This window comes from Rhinolophus ferrumequinum, chromosome 7 (assembly GCF_004115265.2).
Source record: "Rhinolophus ferrumequinum isolate MPI-CBG mRhiFer1 chromosome 7, mRhiFer1_v1.p, whole genome shotgun sequence".
Lineage (NCBI taxonomy): Eukaryota > Metazoa > Chordata > Mammalia > Chiroptera > Rhinolophidae > Rhinolophus > Rhinolophus ferrumequinum.
The window spans coordinates 99,266,766-99,288,002 of NC_046290.1; the positions used below are offsets into that span (position 1 = coordinate 99,266,766).

At 41.6% G+C, this 21,237-nt stretch overlaps 1 protein-coding gene and 1 long non-coding RNA gene across 5 annotated transcripts in view; one reads left to right on the top strand and one right to left on the bottom strand.

The window, feature by feature from the left end:
• The window catches only part of LOC117025187 (uncharacterized), a 41,516-nt gene extending 28,044 nt beyond the window's left edge, over positions 1 to 13,472 (top strand). Inside the window, exons 2-3 of the long non-coding RNA XR_004423561.1 lie at positions 10,692 to 10,748; positions 13,354 to 13,472. This is a non-coding gene — a long non-coding RNA (uncharacterized LOC117025187). The remainder of the gene's footprint in view (positions 1 to 10,691; positions 10,749 to 13,353) is intronic.
• A 619-nt stretch (positions 13,473 to 14,091) lies between these two features.
• The window catches only part of TPST1 (tyrosylprotein sulfotransferase 1), a 189,196-nt gene continuing 182,050 nt past the window's right edge, over positions 14,092 to 21,237 (bottom strand). The window contains exons 5-6 of one of the 4 annotated variants that reach the window (XM_033110988.1): positions 18,277 to 18,323; positions 14,092 to 15,663 (exon numbers count right to left, since the gene is read on the bottom strand). In XM_033110988.1, coding sequence (XP_032966879.1) covers positions 18,306 to 18,323 — 18 coding nt within the window. In that variant the 3' untranslated portion in view covers positions 14,092 to 15,663; positions 18,277 to 18,305. The other 3 variants (XM_033110987.1, XM_033110986.1, XM_033110989.1) reach the window with 3 other exon arrangements.

The window sequence follows — 21,237 nt, forward strand, 5'->3', positions numbered from 1 at the left end:
GTCTGCAGCCTTGGATGCTGTGTCCACAGGTATGTCTGGGTCTGCGCAGAGACTCTCCTAGTAATCAAGGTTTTAGCTTTCTCAAACCGTTTTACAGCCAGTTTCTCATTTGATTCTCACATTGTTGTGACAGAAAAGGAAAATGAGGCCTAGAGGATTGGAACAGTTTCCAGGAAGTTAACGAGTTAGAAGCACAGCACTTCCTCTATTGGACCAATCCCATTCCCAGCTGTAGTGGTCTCCTAGGTTAGTGTTTTCTCCAACTGTAGTTGCGTCAAAATCACTGGAGGGGGTCCTTGTTAAAATACAGATTCCCCATCCCTCCTCCAAAGAATCTGATTTGCTAAGTCTGGGGTGAAGCCCTTGAATTTGCATTCCTAACAAACTCCTAAGTAATTCTGATGTTGCAGGTCCTTAAACCACATTTTGAGCAGCACTGCTCTAAAGAAGGCCTCCAGAGACCTATCATTACCTGCTCCAGCCTTTCTCAAAAATACCTCTAGCAAGATGTCCTTTCCATCCTAGGACAGTTAGGGTGTTTCAGCTGTAACAGAAACCTCAACCAAAAGTGGCTTAAATAATAAAAGTACTTTTATTATCTTACATAACAAGAAGTCTTAGTTAGATCCTGGATTGGCTCATTAAATAAGGAGTTACCTGGACCCATTAAGTAAGGAGTTACCTGGACCAGCTTCCTTCCATTTGTTTACTCTGCCAGACAGCCTCTCTTACCCTACGAATCCACATGAGAAAACCACAGAACTAAGGGCTATCAGGGAGACATTTATTCCCACACTTTAAAGCCAGGCTGTATACAGAAAATGGGAAGGGATTCCCAAGGCTCGGGAAGTAGGAAAATCTAAACTAAATGTACAATCAGTTTTATGTTGCTGAAATTGTTGGAGTTTTCATCTTATATTTCTACTGAGAATTTCCTTTAGGAATGTAGTTCCCCAGTTGGTTGTGTTTACACAGTGGGGAGAAATCCAAGGTCAGCAGCCTGGAATGAGGACTTGCTGAGTAAGTAGGAAGCAGCTGGAGCAGGCTTTCTGGGAAGGCAGGGCAGTTTGCAGGCAGCTGCTATCCCCACCCCAGTGGAATGATTTCCAGGCCAGTTCACATTAGGCCTGCAGGAAGGGTCAGTGAAACTTTGAGGGAGGGACACCCATGCAGAGGTGGGAGCTGCTCTCAGAACACAAGAAGTTATAACCCTGGGATTACTTCTCCTACAAGAGTCAACCAAATAAATAGTTCTACAGGCATCAAGCCCTGAGATTAGTAAACTGGAATCTATTTTCTATGCCTCCCCAAAGAAAAGAACTTTTGAATGCGGAAAAATCTCCAAAGTGCTGATTCAGCTCCTGAATTTTCTCTCCTGATTCTAATTTACTGAATAAATAATTTAACTTTAGGAAATGAAAAAAAGAAGAAAAAAGGAACAAAAGCACATATCTTCTTTTCTACATTACCTTCTTTTAGTTTTCATTTTTATTTAAATATTTTAGACATATAAACAATTATAGGTATAATAAATTAAAACTCATGTATTCAGAAACTGGGGAGACTGGTCAAGATGGCAGAATAGATAAACGCTGTGCACACCTCCCATGACCACATTAAAATTACAACTAAACCGCAGAACAACCATCATTGAGAATTGTCTGAAGACTAGCTAAACAGAGGTCCTAACTAAAGATATACAGAAAAAGTCAAGTCAAGATTAGTAGGAGGAATGGAGAGAGAGAACAGGCAGGCCGCATGCCTACTGTGTGGAGGTTAAGAAATGGAAGGGACATCTCAGCTGCGGAGATCCCCCTTGAGGAGCAAGGGGTTCCAGCCCCATACTGGGCATCCCAGTCCAGAGTTCCAGTGCTGGGAAGAGAAGTCCCTACAACTTCTGACTGAAAACTAGCAGAGATTGTGGCTGAGTGAGACAGGGCAGCTGGAATCCCAGGAGCTCCTCTTAAAGGGCCCGCATACAGATTTACTTGCTGATGGACTTACTTACTCTGAGATCTAGCACTGGGCAGCAGCTCAAAAAATGCCAGGGGCATATGGGGAGAAACCGAGTTGTCTGGCGTCAGGGCAATGGCTGGAGGGGCAGCTTTCTCCCAGACAGAAGTGCTGGTAGACACCATTGTTCCTTTGTTGAGCCCTCCTCACACCCAGTGTGCAGGTGCAGGCAAGTGCCGGGTCAGAGTCTCCATCAACCTAGCTGACACCGTTCATTCTGCACTTGTGATTCCCTGAGATACCACCTCACCCAACTTGTCAGCTCACCCAAGCGCTTCCAGCCGGTTTTCCATACAAATGGCCTGTCTCGGCTCATGCTGCAGACTTTCCTAATATCTCTGAGTGTTTGTATACCTGAAAACACTCAAACAGCGTCTGAACTTGGTGTATCCCATACCTCTTGTTAAGCAGCTCCAAGCCTGGAACTAGTGGCAGCGGGACCCCAATTCATAGCTTAGCCTCTCCCAGGCACCTCCAAACTCAGTACAAATGACAAACATCTGGAGATCAATTTGTAGTTCACACCACATGGTCCTGTCCTAGGCACAGGCAGCAGCTGACCATGGCCTATACCAGAGCCCTTCCCAAGAGGCTCCAGAACCAACACACCTGGTGGCTAGCTTCAGACCACACCAGAGCACCACTGAACCAGCTCCACAAACAACACACCCAAAGGGCAGGCTTGGCAGGTGCCAGAGCCCCACTAAAGTAAATCCCACTCTGTGGGGTCAGCCCCTGCACAACAGCACTCCCACCTTAGTCACAGCTAGTCCTCACAGCCAATCAGCCTGAGGGTCAATCTCTCCTACTGACATGCAAACACCAAGGCTCAACTACAACAGGAGGGCATACACAACTCACACAAGGGACACACACCTTGCTCAGGTGACCAGGGAGACTGCACTACTGGGCCACATAGGACACCTACTACATAAGGTCACCCTACCAACACTGAGACATAGCAGATCCACCTAATGCATAGAAACAAACACGGGATCAGCCAAAATGAGGAGACAAAGAAACATGTCCCAAATGAAAGAACAGATCAATATTCTAGAAAAAGAACTAAACAAAATGGAGATAAGCAATCTGTCAGATGCAGAGTTCAAAACACTGGTAATAAGGATTCTCAATGATCTCAGGGAGAACTTTAACAAAGAGATAGGAAACATAAAAATGGAGATAGAAAACAGAAAAGAACCTGTCAGAAATGAGGAATACAATAACTGAAAGAATAGAGTAGAGGGAATGAATAATAGATTAGAGAAGCAGTGGATCAATTCAGCAATTTGGAAGATAAGGTAGCAGAAAACAATCAGAAAAAAAAATTCAAGGGTGCTTCTGGGACAACATCAAGCATACCAACATTCATATAGAGGTACCAGAAGGAGAAGAGAGACAGAAAGAAACTGAAAACCTATCTGAAGAAATAATGACAGAAAACTTCCCTAACCTGGTGAAGGAAATAACATACAAGCCCAGGAAGTGTAGAGAGTCCCAAACAAGATAAACCCAAAGGGGCCCACAGCAAGACACGTCATAATTAAAGAGCCAAAGGTTAAAGACAAAGAATCTTAAAGGCAGTAAGAGAAAAGCAGTGAGTTACCTACATGGGAGCTCCCATAAGACTGTTGGCTGATTTCTCAACAGAAACTTTGCAGGCCAGAAGGGATTGGCACGAAAATTTCAAAGTGATGAATATCAAGAACATACAACCAAGATTATTCTAACCAGCAAAGGTATCATTTTAGAATCAAAGGACAGATAAAGAGCTTCCCAGACAAGAAAAAACTAAAGGAGTTCATCATCATCAAACCAGTGTTACAAGGAATCTTAGAGGGACGTCTTGAAGGAGGAGGAGGAGAAGGATGAGGAAAAGGAGAAGAAGGAGAAGGAGAAAGAGAAGGAGAACAAAAGATAAAAAATATGAATAATAAAATGGCAATAACTACATACCTATCAATACTTTAAATGTAAATGGATTAAATGCTCCAATCAAAACACATAGGGTAGCTGAATGGGATAAGAAAATAAGACCCATGCACCCATGCATATGCAGCCCACAAGAGACACATTTCAGATCGAAAGACACAGACTGAAAGTAAAAGGATAGAAAAAGAGATTTCATGCAAATGGGAAAAACAACAACCAAAAAGGCTGGGGTAGCAATATTTATACCAAACAAAATAGACTTTAAAACAGAGTCTATAACAAGAGACAAAGAAGGACCCAGCAATTCCACTTAGGGGTATTTATCCAAAGAAACACAAAACACTAATTCGAACAGACATGTGTACCCATATGTTCATTGCATCATTGTTAACAATGGTCAAGATATGGAGGCAGCCTTGGTGTCCATCAGTAAACGAAGGGATTAAGAAGATGTACATATAGAAGGTGTCAAAAAAGATGTATACAGATTTTAAGAAAGAAAAATCTATATTAAAATTATGCTGATGGTAACCACTTTGAGCACCTCTTGTACGTGCAGGAGTCAAATGTGACTTGTATTCATCTTTTGTTATTGGTATATATTGAGTATTACAATTTTAATACAGGTTTTTCCTTTCTTAAAAATGTGTATATTTTTTTTGGCACACTCTGAATATACAGTGAATATTATTCAGCCATAAAAAAGAGTGAAATATTGCCATTTGTGACATCATGAATGGACCTAGAGGGAATTATGCTAAGTGAAATAAGTCAGAGAAAGACAAATACCATATGATTTCACTTATATGTGGAGTCTGAAACAACAAAATAAACAAAGAAAACAGAAACAAACTCATAGATACACAGAACACTTTGATGCTTGCCAGATGGGGGGAAGGTTGGGGGGATGGATGAAAAAAGGGAAGGGATTAAGATGTGAAAATTGCCAGTTATAAAAATAGTCATTGGGATGTAAAGTACAGCATAAGGAATATAGTCAATAATATTGTAATAACTATGTATGGTGTCAGATAGGTACTAGACTCATTGGGGTGATCACTTCTTAAGTTACATAAATGTCTAATCACTATGTTGTACACCTGAAACTAATATAATAGTGTATGTCAACTGTAATTGAAAGATAAAAATTAAAGAAAATAAAACCCATGTACTTACCTGCCAGCTCATGAAACACAATATTACAAACACAGTTGTATCTACGCATACCTTCCTAACCTCTGCTTTCTCCTAAATGTGGTATGTATCAATCCATATATGTTTTCTTTTGAGTTGGGATATATGATACAGAGAAGTGGAAAATCATATATATGCAGTTTGAATAATTATAAAGGAGATATTCACATAATCACCACTCAGTTAGGAAATAGAACATCGTCAATTCCCATTCTCTCCAAGGGCTCCTTCCTGATGAAGGCACCTTCATTCTCCCAGAGGTCACCACTGTCCTTACTTTTCTGACAATCATTTCCTTGTTTTCCAAGCTTACCACATATATATGTATCTCTAAGCAATGCAGTTTAATTTTAGCTGTCTTTGGACTTCAAATGAATGGAATATTATCCATATCACTGTTGGTGAATATTTCATCATTTCCCAGTGTTGTTCTTTGAGAAACAGTGCTGCTATGAACTTTATTTTTATGTCTCATGCTGCTTTCAGTAGGTTGGTGCAAAAGTAATTGTAGTTTTTGCATTGTTGAAATTTGCCGTTTGATATTGAAATACATTCTTAAATGTGGTTATGTTATACATCATTTTAATGTGCATTTCTCCCTTTGTTTTTTTTTGCTAATGACTTATTACTTGCTGTTTATTTTATATTTATTTTAGACTATAAAAATGATGTTAGACAAAAAGCAAATTCGAGTGGTTTTCTTATTCAAGTTCAAAATGGGTTGTAAAGCAGTGGAGACAACTCACAACATCAACAATGCATTTGGCCCAGGAACTGCTAATGGACGTACAGGGCAGCGGTGGTTCAAGAGGTTTTGCAAAGGAGAGGAGAGCCTTGAAGATGAGGAGCAAATTGGCCATTGGAAGTTGACAACGACCAATTGAGAGCAGTCCTCGAAGCTGATCCTCTTACAACTACACGAGAAGTGGCTGAAGAACTCAACGTTGACCATTCTTTGGTCATTCGGCATTTGAAGGAAATTGGAAAGGTGAAAAAGCTTGATAAATGGGTGCCTCATGAGCTGAACAAAAATAAAAAATATCGTCATTTTGAAGTGTCATCTTCTCTTATTCTATGCAACAACAACGAACCATTTATTGATCAGATTATGATGTGCAACAAAAAGTGGATTTTATACGACAACTGGTGACAACCAGCTCAGTGGTTGGAACGAGAAGAAGCTCCAAAGCACTTTCCAAAGCCAAACTTGCACCAAAAAAAGGTCACGGTCACTGTTTGGTGGTCTGCTGCTGGTCTGATCCACTACAGCTTTCTGAACCCCAGCGAAACCACTACATCTGAGAAGGATGCTCAGCAAATTGATGAGATGCGTGGAAAACTGCAACACCTGCAGCCGGCATTGGTCAACAGAAAGGGCCCAATTCTTCACCACAATGTCCGAAGCATGTCGCACAACCAACGCGTCAAAAGTTGAAAAAATTGGGCTACGAAGTTTGGCCTCGTCTGCAATATTCACCTGACATTTCGCCAACTGACTACCATTTCTTCAAGCATCTCAACAACGTTTTGGCAAGGAAAACCCTGCCACAACCAGCAGGATGCAGAAAATGCTTTCCAAGAATTCATCGAATCCCAAAGCACAGATTTTTATGCTACAGGAATAAACAAACTTATTTTTCATTGGCAAAAAATGTGTTGATTGTAATGGTTCCTATTTTGATTAATAAAGATGTGTTTGACCCTAGCTATAATGATTTAAAATTCACGGTCAGAAACCGCAATTACTTTTGCACCAATGTATTTTATGTCATTATGTCACTACCCCCATGTAAAACTCTTCCAGGGTATCCTTGTTTCAGAAAGAGGTGAGGAAAATGGCATGGTTCTGAGTGAGGTGAGGGGAGAATGTGCAGCAAAAAAAAAAGAAAACAGCTAAGTACAAATAGCCTGTGGAGAAGCGTTGCTGGCACCCAGAATTCTTCTACCTCCCAATTTTAAACATATTTAACTCCAATATATTGGTCTTTGACGACTAAGTTTTGTCTTTCCCTCTCTCTCCAAACCTGGTTTACTTGCCTTTCTTCCTTAAGACTGATATTCCCTTGCCCACCCACCCTTTCCTCTCAGGTATCTAATCACTTCATTATATTTTTTCTCCTATCCTACCAAGACTCTATGTGTCCATTTAAACATCTCTCTAGGGACCATCTACCTGACTACCCTGCAAAACCAATAACCTTAGATTAATCCATCAGCCCTCTGCTGTACCTTTGGGTGAGTGCCACCACCCTGTGACATGGTGCTACCAGGAAGGCATGATTACCTCACAGTGCATTGGGTCATCTGTCCATGTGTTTCTTTTAGTGAGCTCTCTCTTTTTTTTCTTTTTAAAACTGAGATGTAATTGACATAGAATATTATATTAGTTTCTGGTGTACAACATAATGGTTTAACAGATATCTATGAGGTCTGACAATTAAGTTCATGAACTTTCCACCGTGCACTTACATTGAGAACACTGTAAAAAAAGCTCAGTAAGGTTTCATAACCTTGGTATATCAGTGTCTTACAGCTGTGTTCGTGTCGACATGTGGCAGTGTCCTGCTGAGTGGCGTTCATTATTGTTGTTGTGTGTTTTTGTGTACTGTCACAAGAATGTCTGAGCTTGAATCAGAGCAAAGAACAAACATTAAATTTCTTGTTAAACTTGGCAAGAGTGGAAATGAAATCAGGGATTTGTTAGTCCAAGTTTATGGGGATAATGCCACGAAGAAAACAGCAGTGTACAAATGGATTAAATGTTTTTCTGAGGGGAGAGAACACGTCACTGATGAAGAGAAGTCAGGGCAGCTAGTAACTAGCAGAACTGATGAAAATATTGCAAAAATTCATTGAAATGTGCGTCAAAATCATCGGCGGACTGTGAGAAGCATAGCAGACCAAGTAAACATTGATAGAGAAACAGGAAAATCTTAACTGAAGATCTTGGCATGAGAAAGGTGTCTGCAAAAATGGTCCTGAAGGAGCTCTTGCATCACGACAATGCACCAGCTCACATGGCACTGTCTGTGAGGGAGTTTTTTGCTAGTAAACAAATAGCTGTATTGGAACACCCTCCCTTCTCACCCGATTGGCCCCCAATGACTTCTTTATTTACCCGAGGATAAAGGAAATGTTGGAAGGAAGACATTTTGGTGACATTCAGGACATCAAGGGTCATACGATGACAGCTCTGATGGCCATTCCAGAAAAAGAGTTCCAAAATTGCGTTGAAGGGTGGACTAGATGCTGGCATTGGTGCATAACTTCCCAAGGGGAGTACTTTGAAGGTGACCGTAGTGATATTCAGCAATGAGATATGTAATTCTTTTTCTAGAATGAGTTTGCGAACATAATTGTCAGACCTCATGTATTCCAAAATGATTACCACAATAAATCTAGTCAGCACTCAGGTCACCTCTTTTCTATTTCCAATCTTACTACTCTTTTCAAGACCCTTCTCACTCCAGGAAATCTTCCCTCTTCTGGCAAATGGTGATTTGGCTTTCAGTGCATAGAGAAGTGGAGGCATGAAGAGCTCCTCACCTTCTACTGTCTCACCCACAAGTGAGCTGTGCCTACAAAGTTCTCTTTACCTCCAGCTTTGGAGGCAGAAGCTTCTCTTCTCTGCATTTGAGACTAATTCTCCTAATGAGGCTCTTGCTTTCCAGGTTGGTACTTGTTCCATCAGTTAACCCTTCTCTCCCCTGAATTCTCAGTCTCCCCCTCTATTTTGTTTTCGTTGCTGCCGCCTAGTTGATGTGCCAGTTTCTCCCATCAGGACAAACACAAATTCTTCCTCGATCCTGCATCCTTCCCTAGCTAGCACACCTCTCCCTGTCCCTTTGTAGTCAATATGCTCACAGGAACAGCCCACATTTGCTTCCTCTCCTCCCTTATCCCGATTACAGGTGAGACTTCTGACCCATCACATCACCGAAACTGCTCTCCCCAGGATCACAGTGGCCTCCTAGTTGCCGAGCCCCATGATTGTCTTGTTGAATTCCGAAGCATGTCACAAGTTTCTCCCTCTTATAACTCCTTCCTCCTTTGAATGTCATGACCCTCTTCTGGCTCTCCTCTTCTCTCCAACTCTTTTCCATCTCCTTTGCAGACCCCATTCACCCTCATCTCTTCAGTGGTGTAGGATCCCAGAATTGGTCCTGGGCTTCTTTCCTATTCCACACATGCTCGCAAGGTGATTCCGTCTACTCCCATCATTTCAGCCACATTAAAGATCTCCAAATTTAAATTTCCAACCTCACTGTTTCTCTTGAACTCCAGCTCCTTGTCTTACATAAAACTGACTACTTGACATCTCTAACTGTGTGTGTCCAAGGGCATTTCAAACTTACCATGTCCAAAACCTAACTTCTTTTCACCAAATGTTTTCATCCTCTTCTATTTCCTTCAGTTCCTGTTCCTTATCCATAGGTACAAAAGGAGAAGTGTCATGGCTGAGCTGGAGTTGTAGAGTTGGCCTCTCCTTGTTCTCCTGAAGGAGGTTGTTTGCCAGCAGCTTCCCAGGCACAAAAGGTGGGCTAATGGCCCACTTGCTCCCAACCCAGCTCAGCTTTCCCCAGCGTCTGACGCACCCCATTCATTAATCACTGCGCTGCTATTCCTTCTCCTGTACTTCCGTCCCCATTGTCAGCTTGGTAAGTGTTCAGGCTGGTTCTCTCTCTACTTCTGACCTCCTTAAGTGTGCCTCTCTGAATACTAGAAGCTTGTAATCTAAAGCTACTTGTCCCAGAGGACCTTGTATCCTGGGTTCCACAGGTGACCTAACTTTCACAAGCAGATCAATGCATTTGAGACTTGAAGGGTGAAGGGAATACTGAATTGGAAGCCATGCTTCTTCTCTTTCGGTGGGCAAGCTTGGATGTGGAAGTGTTAAAACTTTCCCTTTTTACTGTGACTGTTCCCGAGGTCCCAGCGGGGAGCTTTACCTTCCTGTGTCAAAAGGCAGGGAGGGGGCATCCAGTTTGCTGTTTTATGAATCTCTGTAATACCTCCAAGGCCCAGTACAATGCCTCGCACATACTAGGAACTCAATAGATGAATACATGAAAGAAATTTGTGCTATAATCATGTTCAAATGATTCTCTGTCTCCATAGATTTTTTCTCTCTCGTGTCTTTTATGGTAGTATTAGTATATGGGGTATAGATTGCTGTCATTAATGTCATATAGGTAGGACATTTCAGGATGCTGTCATGCTTGGGATGGTGGGAAGGGGCTCCCCTCAAGTTGTGAGAGGTCCTACAGGTTCTCTTTGGTTTGGGGTGCACACTGGTAACCCTGGATATCTTTACTGTGCAAGATGACATGGGCCCCGAAGTACTCTCCTCCCAAGTTCTTTACACGTAGGCTTGTGGTGAGTGTTGTTTTACATTTTCATTTATTAATTATAATAAAACAGAAATAACAAAATATAGATGCAAAAAATAACTCACAGCCAGAATTCATAAAATAGTGTTTTATGAATTTGGTTTGAAGGTCAATAGTTGTCTTACCTACTAATGCACAATGTCTCATTCCTTATGTCTGCAGGTGAGCTCGTTACAGTCACCTCTGGAAGCATTGTGGTCAAATCCCACTGGTGGGTGGGTGAGTACATTAGAGCCACATCCCCAACTCTCCCTCCCACTTCATGTCCGGTTTGTGTGGAATTTCCACTGGTCTATCAGCTCAGGTTTAAGCACTTCATAATTTAAATATCTGTTACTGCTATATGATTCCATCAAGTGGAAAAAGAAGTTGGCTAGAGGTATAATCCCCTGCACGGATTTTCTAAGCTCCCATCTCTGGGGGGCCTCCACCATCCATCCCACAGCCTTTCTTCCCCCAGGCATCCCCTCCCACTTAGAAACTGCTTTGGATCTCAGGCAGAGAATGGCCTGCTTCTCTGAGGCAGTAAAAAGCCATCAGGGAAAACAACTTGCCTTTTGGGGGCTTCCTAGATCTGACACTGGTTTAGAATTCCAGCTGAGAGTCCTTCTGGTTGGCTAGAAACATTAAAGTGTACTGTAACATTTAAATACCCTGAGGCAGTGTAAGATTAAAACAATCTGTAAGAGCAAGATCTGTAAACTTTTCCTGCAAGGGCCACATAGTAAATATTTTCACTGAGCAGGCCATACAGTTTGTCTGTACTCAACAGTTGAGGCAAGTTATACATGAGAGGTGTAGCCAGGTTAGGCTCACTGATTGTAGTTTGCCAACCCTGCATAAGCGAAACAAATTAATCCTACCTTCACCGTGATCTTTTCAAGTGTGCTCCATCTAGATGTCTTAACAACTGATACCCTACTTCGTTTCTGATTCATCTCAGTTACTCATTTGTGAAGAACAACCAATAACCAAGTTTTCAGATTATTAATATTACTAATTTTTCATCAAAAGAATTAGCTAAAATAATGAGGTTTATCAGAAAATAAATGAACTGAAAGTCAATGTTAAATCTAACTAGATGTGTAGCCTTGAGTAAGTCTCAGCACTACTCCAGACCCCAGTTTGTTTTTTGTCTGTAAGATTAGGGGGTTCAATCTCGATTTCTTTCTTTAAAAAAACCCTCTCATTGTTTTCTACACAAGTAATTCATGTTGATTTTAGCACATCTAGAAAATAGAGTTAAGCAGAAAGAAGAAAATAAGACACCCCACAACTCCTGCATAAACAGATGTTAACAAAATGTTACCATTTTGGCCTAACATTAACATGTGTCCTTTCAGTTATCTAGCAATTTAGCTATTCTATTTACTTTTCTATATATCCTTTAGATAATAAAAATGGAATCATAATAAACATCTTTGTGAGCTCAGATTTTCATTAAGTACAACAAACATTTTTCTGCTACTGTTTTTTTCAGTATCATACCAAAATTTCCCGAAAATAAGACTGGGTCTTATTATTAATATTTGCTCCAAAAGACACATTAGGGCTTATGTTCAGAGGATGTCATCCTGAAAAATCATGCTAGGGCTTATTTTCAGGGTAGGTCTTATTTTCAGGGAAACACAGTATTTATTAGCTGAATAGTATTCCATTATGTGGATGTACCATAATTCATTTAACCAATCCCCCCTTTTGTTAGGTTGTTTCTAATCTTTGTTTCTATAAATTACACTTTAATAGACACCTTTGTAGAGAAAGCTTTGCACATGTTCCTGATGTATTGTTGCTTTCAACTTTCAAATTTCATAGGGTAGACAGTCGTTCCAGGTTTGGCCAATAGAGGGCATTTTAGGCTTTCCTTCTCAGGGCAAGGCCATAAAGCTTTCTCTAGTATATAACAAAAATACTGGTTTTATTGTGAAAATGATTCAATTTTGGATCTTCAGTAATAATCAATAAACCCAAAAGGGAGGTTCAAAGTCATTTATTTTTATGTCTAACAAGACTACACACTCACACACACACACAATACTCAAATAATGAACTGCCTTGTTAGTACTTAAACCCAAAATGAATAAAAATGACCTCTTTTGCCCAATTCGGAATAACTAAGGGAGTGTTATGCTTTACGCAGAGACTGAAATCCCCACAGAAGACTGTTGGATAGTGACAAATATGCAGGAAGGGGAACTCAATGCCGAAAACACTGACCTTGCTAGAGAAAAGGCCAGAATCTGCAGCTCCCTAGAAATACAGATTTGAGGGCCTCACTGAGTGGAATCTTGCCTAGACCATCACCTACCAGCCACATTTTGGTAGGTAATACTATAAGTTCTGAGAGCTTGAAATAATTGTTTTATGTGCATTTTTCTTGACTTTCACTGAGAGCATATAGTCCCAAGGGCAGTGATCTGCCCATACTTCTTGGCACACCCCATTACACCCAGCAAATTACTAAATACAGGGAGGTACTTAAGTAGTTGTCACTCAATGCTAGTGACAAGTTTCTATTCTAAGTATAAATACAGATGATTGCTGAGAGGTAGAGTGATGGTGAAGGGTGTAGGCTCTGAACCAGCTTGCTGGTATTTGTACCCAGACTCTGTCACTGTAAGCTGTATTAGGTGCTTTACCTCCCTGAAGCCAATGTTTGTAAAATGTAGGTAGTAATGGTACCTCCCTCAGACGGTAAGAGTGAATTAAATGAGTTTAAACATGTAAGGAAGTTAACACGGGGCCTGGACCATGAGAAGCTCTTGATAAATGTTACCAGAATGATGACAGGTAATTACTAAGATTTTTTTCCCTTCATTTTTAGGTCCTGTGGTTCTTCTGGCTGATGCCCTCTCCGAGCTCCTCTCGTCGTCACTGAGAAACCAGCTTCTCTCTGGCTTTCAGGTTTCCGGCCATGGCTCTGCTGGCTCCAGTTGGCTCTGGTAGTCACGGGCCACAGGCCTACCCTGGTACCTATACAGTTGCCGTTTTTTAAATTTTACTCCAGCCATTTCTCATTTGTTCAGTTGGAATTCCATCAAATCACAACATTTTACAAATATAGTCGTCTTCAGAGAGGTGATCTACAGTGGCATGTGGAACAGAAATGCTTTTCTTTAAAGGGCTCAAAAAATGTGCTCAGAGCAAAAGAATAAGGGTTTGTGAAAAAAGGAATGTCAGTAAGGATGGAGGTACCGCAGCATCTTCAGGCTAGTTGTGCAGTAGTTTCCTCTTTCCTGCGTCAGCCAGGCTGTGCGGTGTGGTTTTCTGTCTATTCCTATTCCAGAACACTCTGACCCATTAATAGTGGAGGTGACAGAGGTGGACAGATGTGGGGAATACAAACTATATGTTCCCTTACGGGCAAGTATTGGAGTCAGGATGGGTTAGAGTTTTAAAATGTCCTTCTCTCCCATTATGATGGAGGGGTATGTGACCTCCTCCCTACAGAACTGGTGACATAAGACTCATACAGGGAAATAAGCAAAAAAAAAAAAAAAAAAAAAAAGAGAGAGAGAGAGAGAAAAGAGAAAGTTAAGTTGAAGCTGATTTTATTTCTATTTAGAGGTTGGAGCAGTTGAGTAACAAGAAATGGGACTTACGACAGCTGAGCCCTTAATGAGGCTGTAATTTCCCAGGTAGAGGAGAGAGGGGTTGGGTTTATAGGCATGTGGAAGAAGCAGGGAATGAAGAGAGGTGAGGAGACACGGAGGAAGTGTACTCGGGTAGTGAGGCTGCACTGCGGAGGTAGAACGGCTTCGCTGGCGTGTGCTGGGCACTGGGGAAGAAGAAGGCTTCCCAACAAAGGGGGGACTTGGGACATAGTGCTGAACAGAGAATTGAGCCAGCAGCAGCATTCGTTTTAAGTGAAGGGAACAGGGTTGAGGGAGTGCAGCGGAAGGAATGATATTCAGGTCAGGCTTGGACCTCCATACCTGGTCACCACTCTGGCGCTACCTGAGCGGCCTTGTGTACGTGACCTGAGCCTCTGTTTCCTGTAAAACGATTTGTCAGAACTTTTGGGGAGGATTACCATTCACCAAATATTTTACTGGGTTCCCAAAATGTCTCAGACACTTTGCTGTGTGTCAAGGGTACAAAAATGGACAAGAAAAGACATAGTCTCTGTCTTCCAGGAACTTACCTTCAGTAGAGAAGACAGACAGTAAAAAAGTGAACAAACATTAAACACTGCAGTGTGATCAGGAGACACTGTGAAGGAAGGTTGGCGGGACGGGCATCCAGTTGTCAGTTCAAGGGGTCAGGGAAAGTCTCTCTGAGGAAGTAGAACTTACTGAGACCAGAGAACTGAGAAGGAGGCAATCAGGCAAAGAACATTCCAGGGAGAGGAGTAATATGTGCAGAGGTAGGAGAAGCAGGAGGAATCTCAGGAAATGCAGGGGCAAGGTGGGGAATGGCATGCGAGGAGAGGCAGAGGGGAGGGATGAGACGTGCAGGCGTCTGCGTCTGTTCTCAGTGGAATGGTTAAGTGGGAGGGTCACAGCCAGATGTGGGTTTTAAAGCTATTACTATGCTCTGTGCTAAACAGAATCTGACGGGGTGCGGAGGCTACCTGCTGCCATAGTCCAGGTGACAGATGGGGAGATCTTAGATTAGGGTGGGGCAGTGGAGCTGGAGGGAAGTGTATGGATTCTAGAAATATTTTGAAGGTAGAATCAAAGATCTCGTATGTCGGTTAGAAAAGGGAGGAAAAGGGTGAAACCAAGTATGACTCTTAGGCTTCTGGCTTGAACGACTGGGTAGAAAATATAATTACTGAGACGGAGGAGACTGGAAGAGGTGTAGTTTTCAGGCCAGGGATGAGAAACCTTGATCAGTGCCTGGCACACAGAAGACACGCGATAAATGGGAATTACTATCGTTAGCTGGTCATTCTGTATTCTGTATCAACGGCTTCTAGAAAACAGCGGGAATCAGTAACTTCTCTGTTCTAAATATAGTATATGTAAGCATGCAGTAGAAGAACAGGATTCTGAAACAAATGGATGGTGGCATGTCTCTCTGAAATAAATTACAGCAAAAACTTCTCCAAGAAATGATGATGCATAGAGGACGACAGCCAAGTGAAGAAACTGTGGTTCATCAGGTCGCCCTCCGAGGTCTTACCGCTTCTCTGAAATCACAGTAATGAAAACGTGTAAGCTACCAGATGCTTCACATTTAAAGCTTTTATTTTGAAAAATAAAATACAAAACTCATTGAGTTGTAAATGTATATGGTAATTCCTCAACTTCCCAGAAACGATACAATGAATTATTTAAATAATTAAGATATTTAGTATTATCCACATCGATACATTTAAACAGGTACAAGTGTTCTACAAAACATTAGAACATGTACAGACAATCTATTCCAAAATGAAACTGCCAAATTTCGCTTAGAATCCCATTTTTAAACCCTCCCCTTGGAAGTTTGGAATCTGGTAAGAAAATATAAGGACCACAGCAGTTTTAGCAGAAAGCACACATCCCTGCTGGGCTCCTTATCTGGCTGTGCATGCGATTCGGATGGAGAGCGCAGGCCTCAGGAAACAGACCACTCAGGAAGGCCCAGACGTGTGCTGACATGCCACCCTCAGGGGAGGAGCCTGGCAGAGGAACGGGAGACGGGGCGGGGGCACACACACTCCATGGATCTCAGTGGGGACAGCCAGTCTTGGAAATTTCCCTTCTGTCTTCCTAGGGCAAACAAGAGGAACGTGGTTATAAGTGTGGAGTCACAGTTCCTTCTGCCCCTGCTCCACACCACCTCCTTCCCAGCTGCGGTCCTGGCATATGCCAACTGGAAGAGAAACACACTCTCCCTCAGTCTGGGATGCTTTGAGATGCCTGCCAGTAAGTAGCTTCATTGTGCAAAACATGCAGAGGGCAGCCAAAGCGAGGGCTGCTCTTGCCCATTTCTAAATGACTGCCACCTGCCACTGAAGCTACTGCAGGGGCACTGGTAGGCACATCCAGTGTCCAGGGGTCCAACATGCTGACTCTTCCTTTGAAAAAGTGGACACTAAGGTTTTAAAGGAAGCTTTGGATAATAACATGGTGACTGCCGTTCAAATGCCAAAGAGATCCAAAAGACAAGACACACTAGTATCTGTCCTGAGATGCTCTGTTGTCTTCCTGGCTCCTCCTGGGTCCTTCTCTCACCGCATGTGGCAGCTTCAGACCTTGATACACAAATGAGAATGAAATGTTGCCATGGGGCCCACTTAAAGGCTGGGGTCAACCTGACCAGGCATTCTGTCTCAAAACAAAGACTGTGCTTTCGGGGATCATTTCTATAGTTTGTTACTAGAGATGTTTCTTTGCATGTGTCTTGTAAAATGGCTGATCAATGAATGAATCCTTGTATGTATATTTCAGGGAGGGAATTTACAAATTTTGAAAGTATTTTGCATAAACAAATTATCCAAGACCTGACCAGTGCTGTAACACGTGCGTGCTCGCGGAGTGGAAGTCTGACACAGCATTTGCTCCTCAGCAGAAGGCAGCACGGAGTCCATGTGCCTTTGCTCTCTACCATCCATTAACACACAGCAAGGCATACAAATCTCCTATTCAAATCATTCCATCTCAGTTTTCTCATCGGTACAACAGGGATAATACCAACTACTTGTCAGAATGGTTTGAAACTTGAACAAACTCATTTATATATGTATATTGATAAAATATATATACATTTGTCATGGATGTTATATATCATGTATATATTATATATATAAAATGCTTGGTATTTTATGCTTGGTATGGAGCATGCACTCAATACATGGTTATTATATACTATAAAAATAAAACAGCAAGCAAAACTATATGAAAAAAATCAAATTTTTAAAAATGTTTTCAAGTTCCAAATGACCTAAGGGCATCACCATATCATTCAGAGCCAAACAGAATCTATGAACGGGGGAGAGAGTATAAGCTAAGCAGCCACATCAGGAGATCTGGGCTCAGAAGCCAGCTTTGCCCCTGCACTTGACGGTCACTCAGTTATAAATGGGACTAATCAGGCATGGCAGCCCTGCCCATACTGTACTGTTTCCCCGAAAATAAGAGCTAGCCGGACAATCAGCTCTAATGCGTCTTTTGGAGCAAAATTTAATATAAGACCTGGTATCATATCATATCATATCATATCATATCATATCATATCATAATTATATTATGACCTGGCCTTATATTAACTTTTGCTCCAAAAGATGCATTAGAGCTGATTGTCCAGCTAGCTCTTATTTTCGGGGAAACACGGTAGCGCTTAGCTACAAGAGGTAACGTAGGTTACAAACACAAGCCATCATAATACACTGAAATCAGCAAAAGGCAGACTTGGAAAACAAGCCAACTAATCCCCCAAAATACAAGTACAAAATTATCTGCATGTCCGGCACACAGCGAAAGCACAGGATGGCAGAGGAAGCACTGGTGTCCTTCAGCCCGGGTTCTCCTACCTGTCATATGACCTTGACAAATAACCTACTCTGCAGGTCAGTTTCCACATCTGCAAACAAAGGGTTGGGGTTGTTCTCCAGGTTTCTTTCAGCTAACATGTTTTATCATTTTGAAAATAACAAGTAACACTGTTAGAATGCTAAAGCAGTTTGCTGAGTGCCACACAGAGCTGACTCCAGCCCAGGCAGACTGATTCCAGAGCTATGCTCACCCTGGCCACACTGCCCTCCTCAAGAGCCTAAGCAGGGAAACCCAAAAACCCAGCAATGTCCCCCGACCCTCACCTCATGTCTGGAAGAGGTTCCTGGCTCTGCTACTCCACTTGCTCAGTCTGTCAAAGGAAGCAAAAGATGTTTTAAAGTCCTTGAAGTTTGGTCAGCATGAGAAGTAACTGCTCCCATCAAAATAATCAGGGGTAGCTTGCAGGCTCTGTAGACTTTCTAATGAACTCAGTCTGCTACTGCTGTATAATAAAGAATCCGACTGGCCTTTGTACCTGACTCCTGGTAGGGAGACTACCTCCTTGGAATTTCCTAGTTTACAGGAGTGTCTGTTATTCATGAGCCCCTTGGATAACACCTGAGTTTACGCTAAGAGACAAGGTGACTGAGCACCGGGGCTGTCCCCCAGAAACACCAACCCTGTGATTAGAGGGCTGGGGTGCAGCCAGCCCAACGGCGGGGTGAGGGGTATTGACTGGGGATTGAGCTCAATCACACGGCCAATGCCTCACTCACTCATGCCTATGTAATTAGACCCCAATAAAAACTCTGGATGCCAAAGTTCAATGGAGCTTACTGGCTGGTGAACAGTGGTGTGCCAGGAGGGAGAAGTACCTGATTCTATGGAAAACAGGCACAGAAACTCTGTGTTTAAGACCCTCCCAGACCTTGTCCTATTGTGTCTCTTCATTTGGCTAGTCCTGATTTGTATCTTTTAAAAATATAAAACTGTAATCGTACTTACAGTGCTTCCCTGAGTTCTGGGAGCCATTCTAGCTAAGTATCAAACCTGAAGGTTCTGTAGGCTTCAGTTTTCTCATGTATTAGAAGTTAAACCAGTCTTTCATAGGCTCCTTTTCTAAGTATGTGTGTGGGATGCATTAAGTAAAACTACCCGAAAAAGGGGCTTGGAGTGCCTCTTACACCTTTTGCCCAATTTTTAAAAATCTTTTTCTTATTGATTGGCAGAAAGCATCTATATTCCACAGATGAATCATTTGTTTCAGTACTTTCTCCCACTTATGGCATACTTTTTTACATTCTTTATGATGCTTTCTAATAAATAAACATTCTCAATTTTAATGCAGTCCATCTTATCCATTTTAAAATTAATGGTTAATGTTTTTAATGACTTGTTTAAGAAATCCTTTCCTCTTAAGGTCCCAAAGATATTCTCCTTTATTGTCTCCTAAAAACTTTATTATTTTGCCTTTCACATTTAGGTCTATAATCCACCTGACAATGATTTTGTGTATGCTATGAAGCAGGGGTGTTCCTTTAGTTTTAGTCTTAAATGCATCTTCTTGACTCCTTCTTGACTTATTATACAAACAGCCTTTTGATTTGACATTCCTTCAAGACTCTGCCTCTTGGATTATTCTCTGGCTCCAATTGCCACAGCATGTAAGTTAGTGACAGCCTGTTCATGAATCCACCCAGGTTTCTGGAACATCATGCCCAGTATAGGCTGAGGGCCTTGCAACCGCGAATCTGCAAAAGTTGATTAGTCTTTTGGCTAGATCAGGAGTTCCTTGAGAAGATTTTTATTGTTGTTGTTAATTTTTAAATTTTTTCAATTATAGTTGACATACAATATTATATTAGTTTCAGGTGTACAACATTTATATAACTTACAAAGTGATCACCGTGATAAATCTAATCCCCATCTGACACCATACACAGTTATTACAATATTGTTGACTATATTCCCTATATTGTACTTCACATCCCTGTGACTATTTTGTAAGTACCAATTTGCCTTTCTTAATCCCTTCACCTTTTTTACCCTGACCCTCAATCCCCTTCCCATCTGGCAACCATCAATTTGATCTCTGTATCTATGAGTTTGCTCTGCTTTGTTTGTTCATTTATCTTGTTTATTAGATTCCACATGTAAGTGAAATCATGTGATATTTGTCTTTCTCTGTCTGACTTATTTCACTTAGCATAATATCCTCTAGGTCCATCCATACTGCCACAAATAGCAAGATTTCCTTCTTTTTTGTGGCCAAGTAATATTCCACTGTATGTGTGAGATGTGTGTGTGTGAGTGTGTGTATATTCACATCTTTATCCAATCGTCTATTGATAGACACTTATGTTGCTTCCATATTTTGGCTATTGTAACTAGTGCAGCAGTGAACACAGGGGTGCATAAGTCTTTTTGAATTAGAGTTTTGGATTTCTTCAGATAGATACCCAGGAGTGGAACTGCTGGGTCATAAGGTAGTTCTCTTTTTAATTTGTTGAGGAACCTCCATACTGTTTTCCATAGTGGCTATACCAATCTGCAATCTTACTGACAGCGTACAAGGGTTCGCTTTTTTCTACACCCTCGCCAACACTTGTTGTTTGTTGATATATTGATGATAGCCATTCTGACAGTGTGAGGGGATATCTCTTTGTGGGTTTTATTTGCATTTTTCTGATGATTAGTGATGTTGAGCACCTTTTTATATGTCTGTTGGCCATCTGTATGTCCTCTTTGGAGAAATGTCTATTCAGGTCCACTGCCCATTTCTTAATTGGACTGTTGTTTTTTTGTTGTTGAGTTGTATGAGTTCCTTATATAGTTTGGATATTACCCCTTATCGGATGTATTGTTGGCAAGTACTTTCCCTGAGAAGATCTTTTTTTCTTGACTCCTGAGGACTTGCTCCTGTTTCTCACCCATAGCAGAAATTCAGTAAACATTTGTTGAAAAATTGAAATGAATGTATGGATGGATTAAAAGTAAATTATGCTAATATGAATATGCCTTGAAAGTAGTTTGAAATTCTCCAGTAATATGTACGTATGGCTGACTGTTATCAGACAAAGGTCTACGAAGACAGCCTTCAATTCCGGTGAGACACAGCTTTCGTGTCTCCAGTGAGAGCCCCGCCACTCACTGCAGGCTTGCTTCCGGCAACACAACTTCACATGGTCTGTCGGGTGATATGTTTCCCTCACAGCCCACACCTGAAACATTTCTGAATACTGAGTTCAGTGCTGAGTCTTCATTTCCTATTAACAAGCTAATCA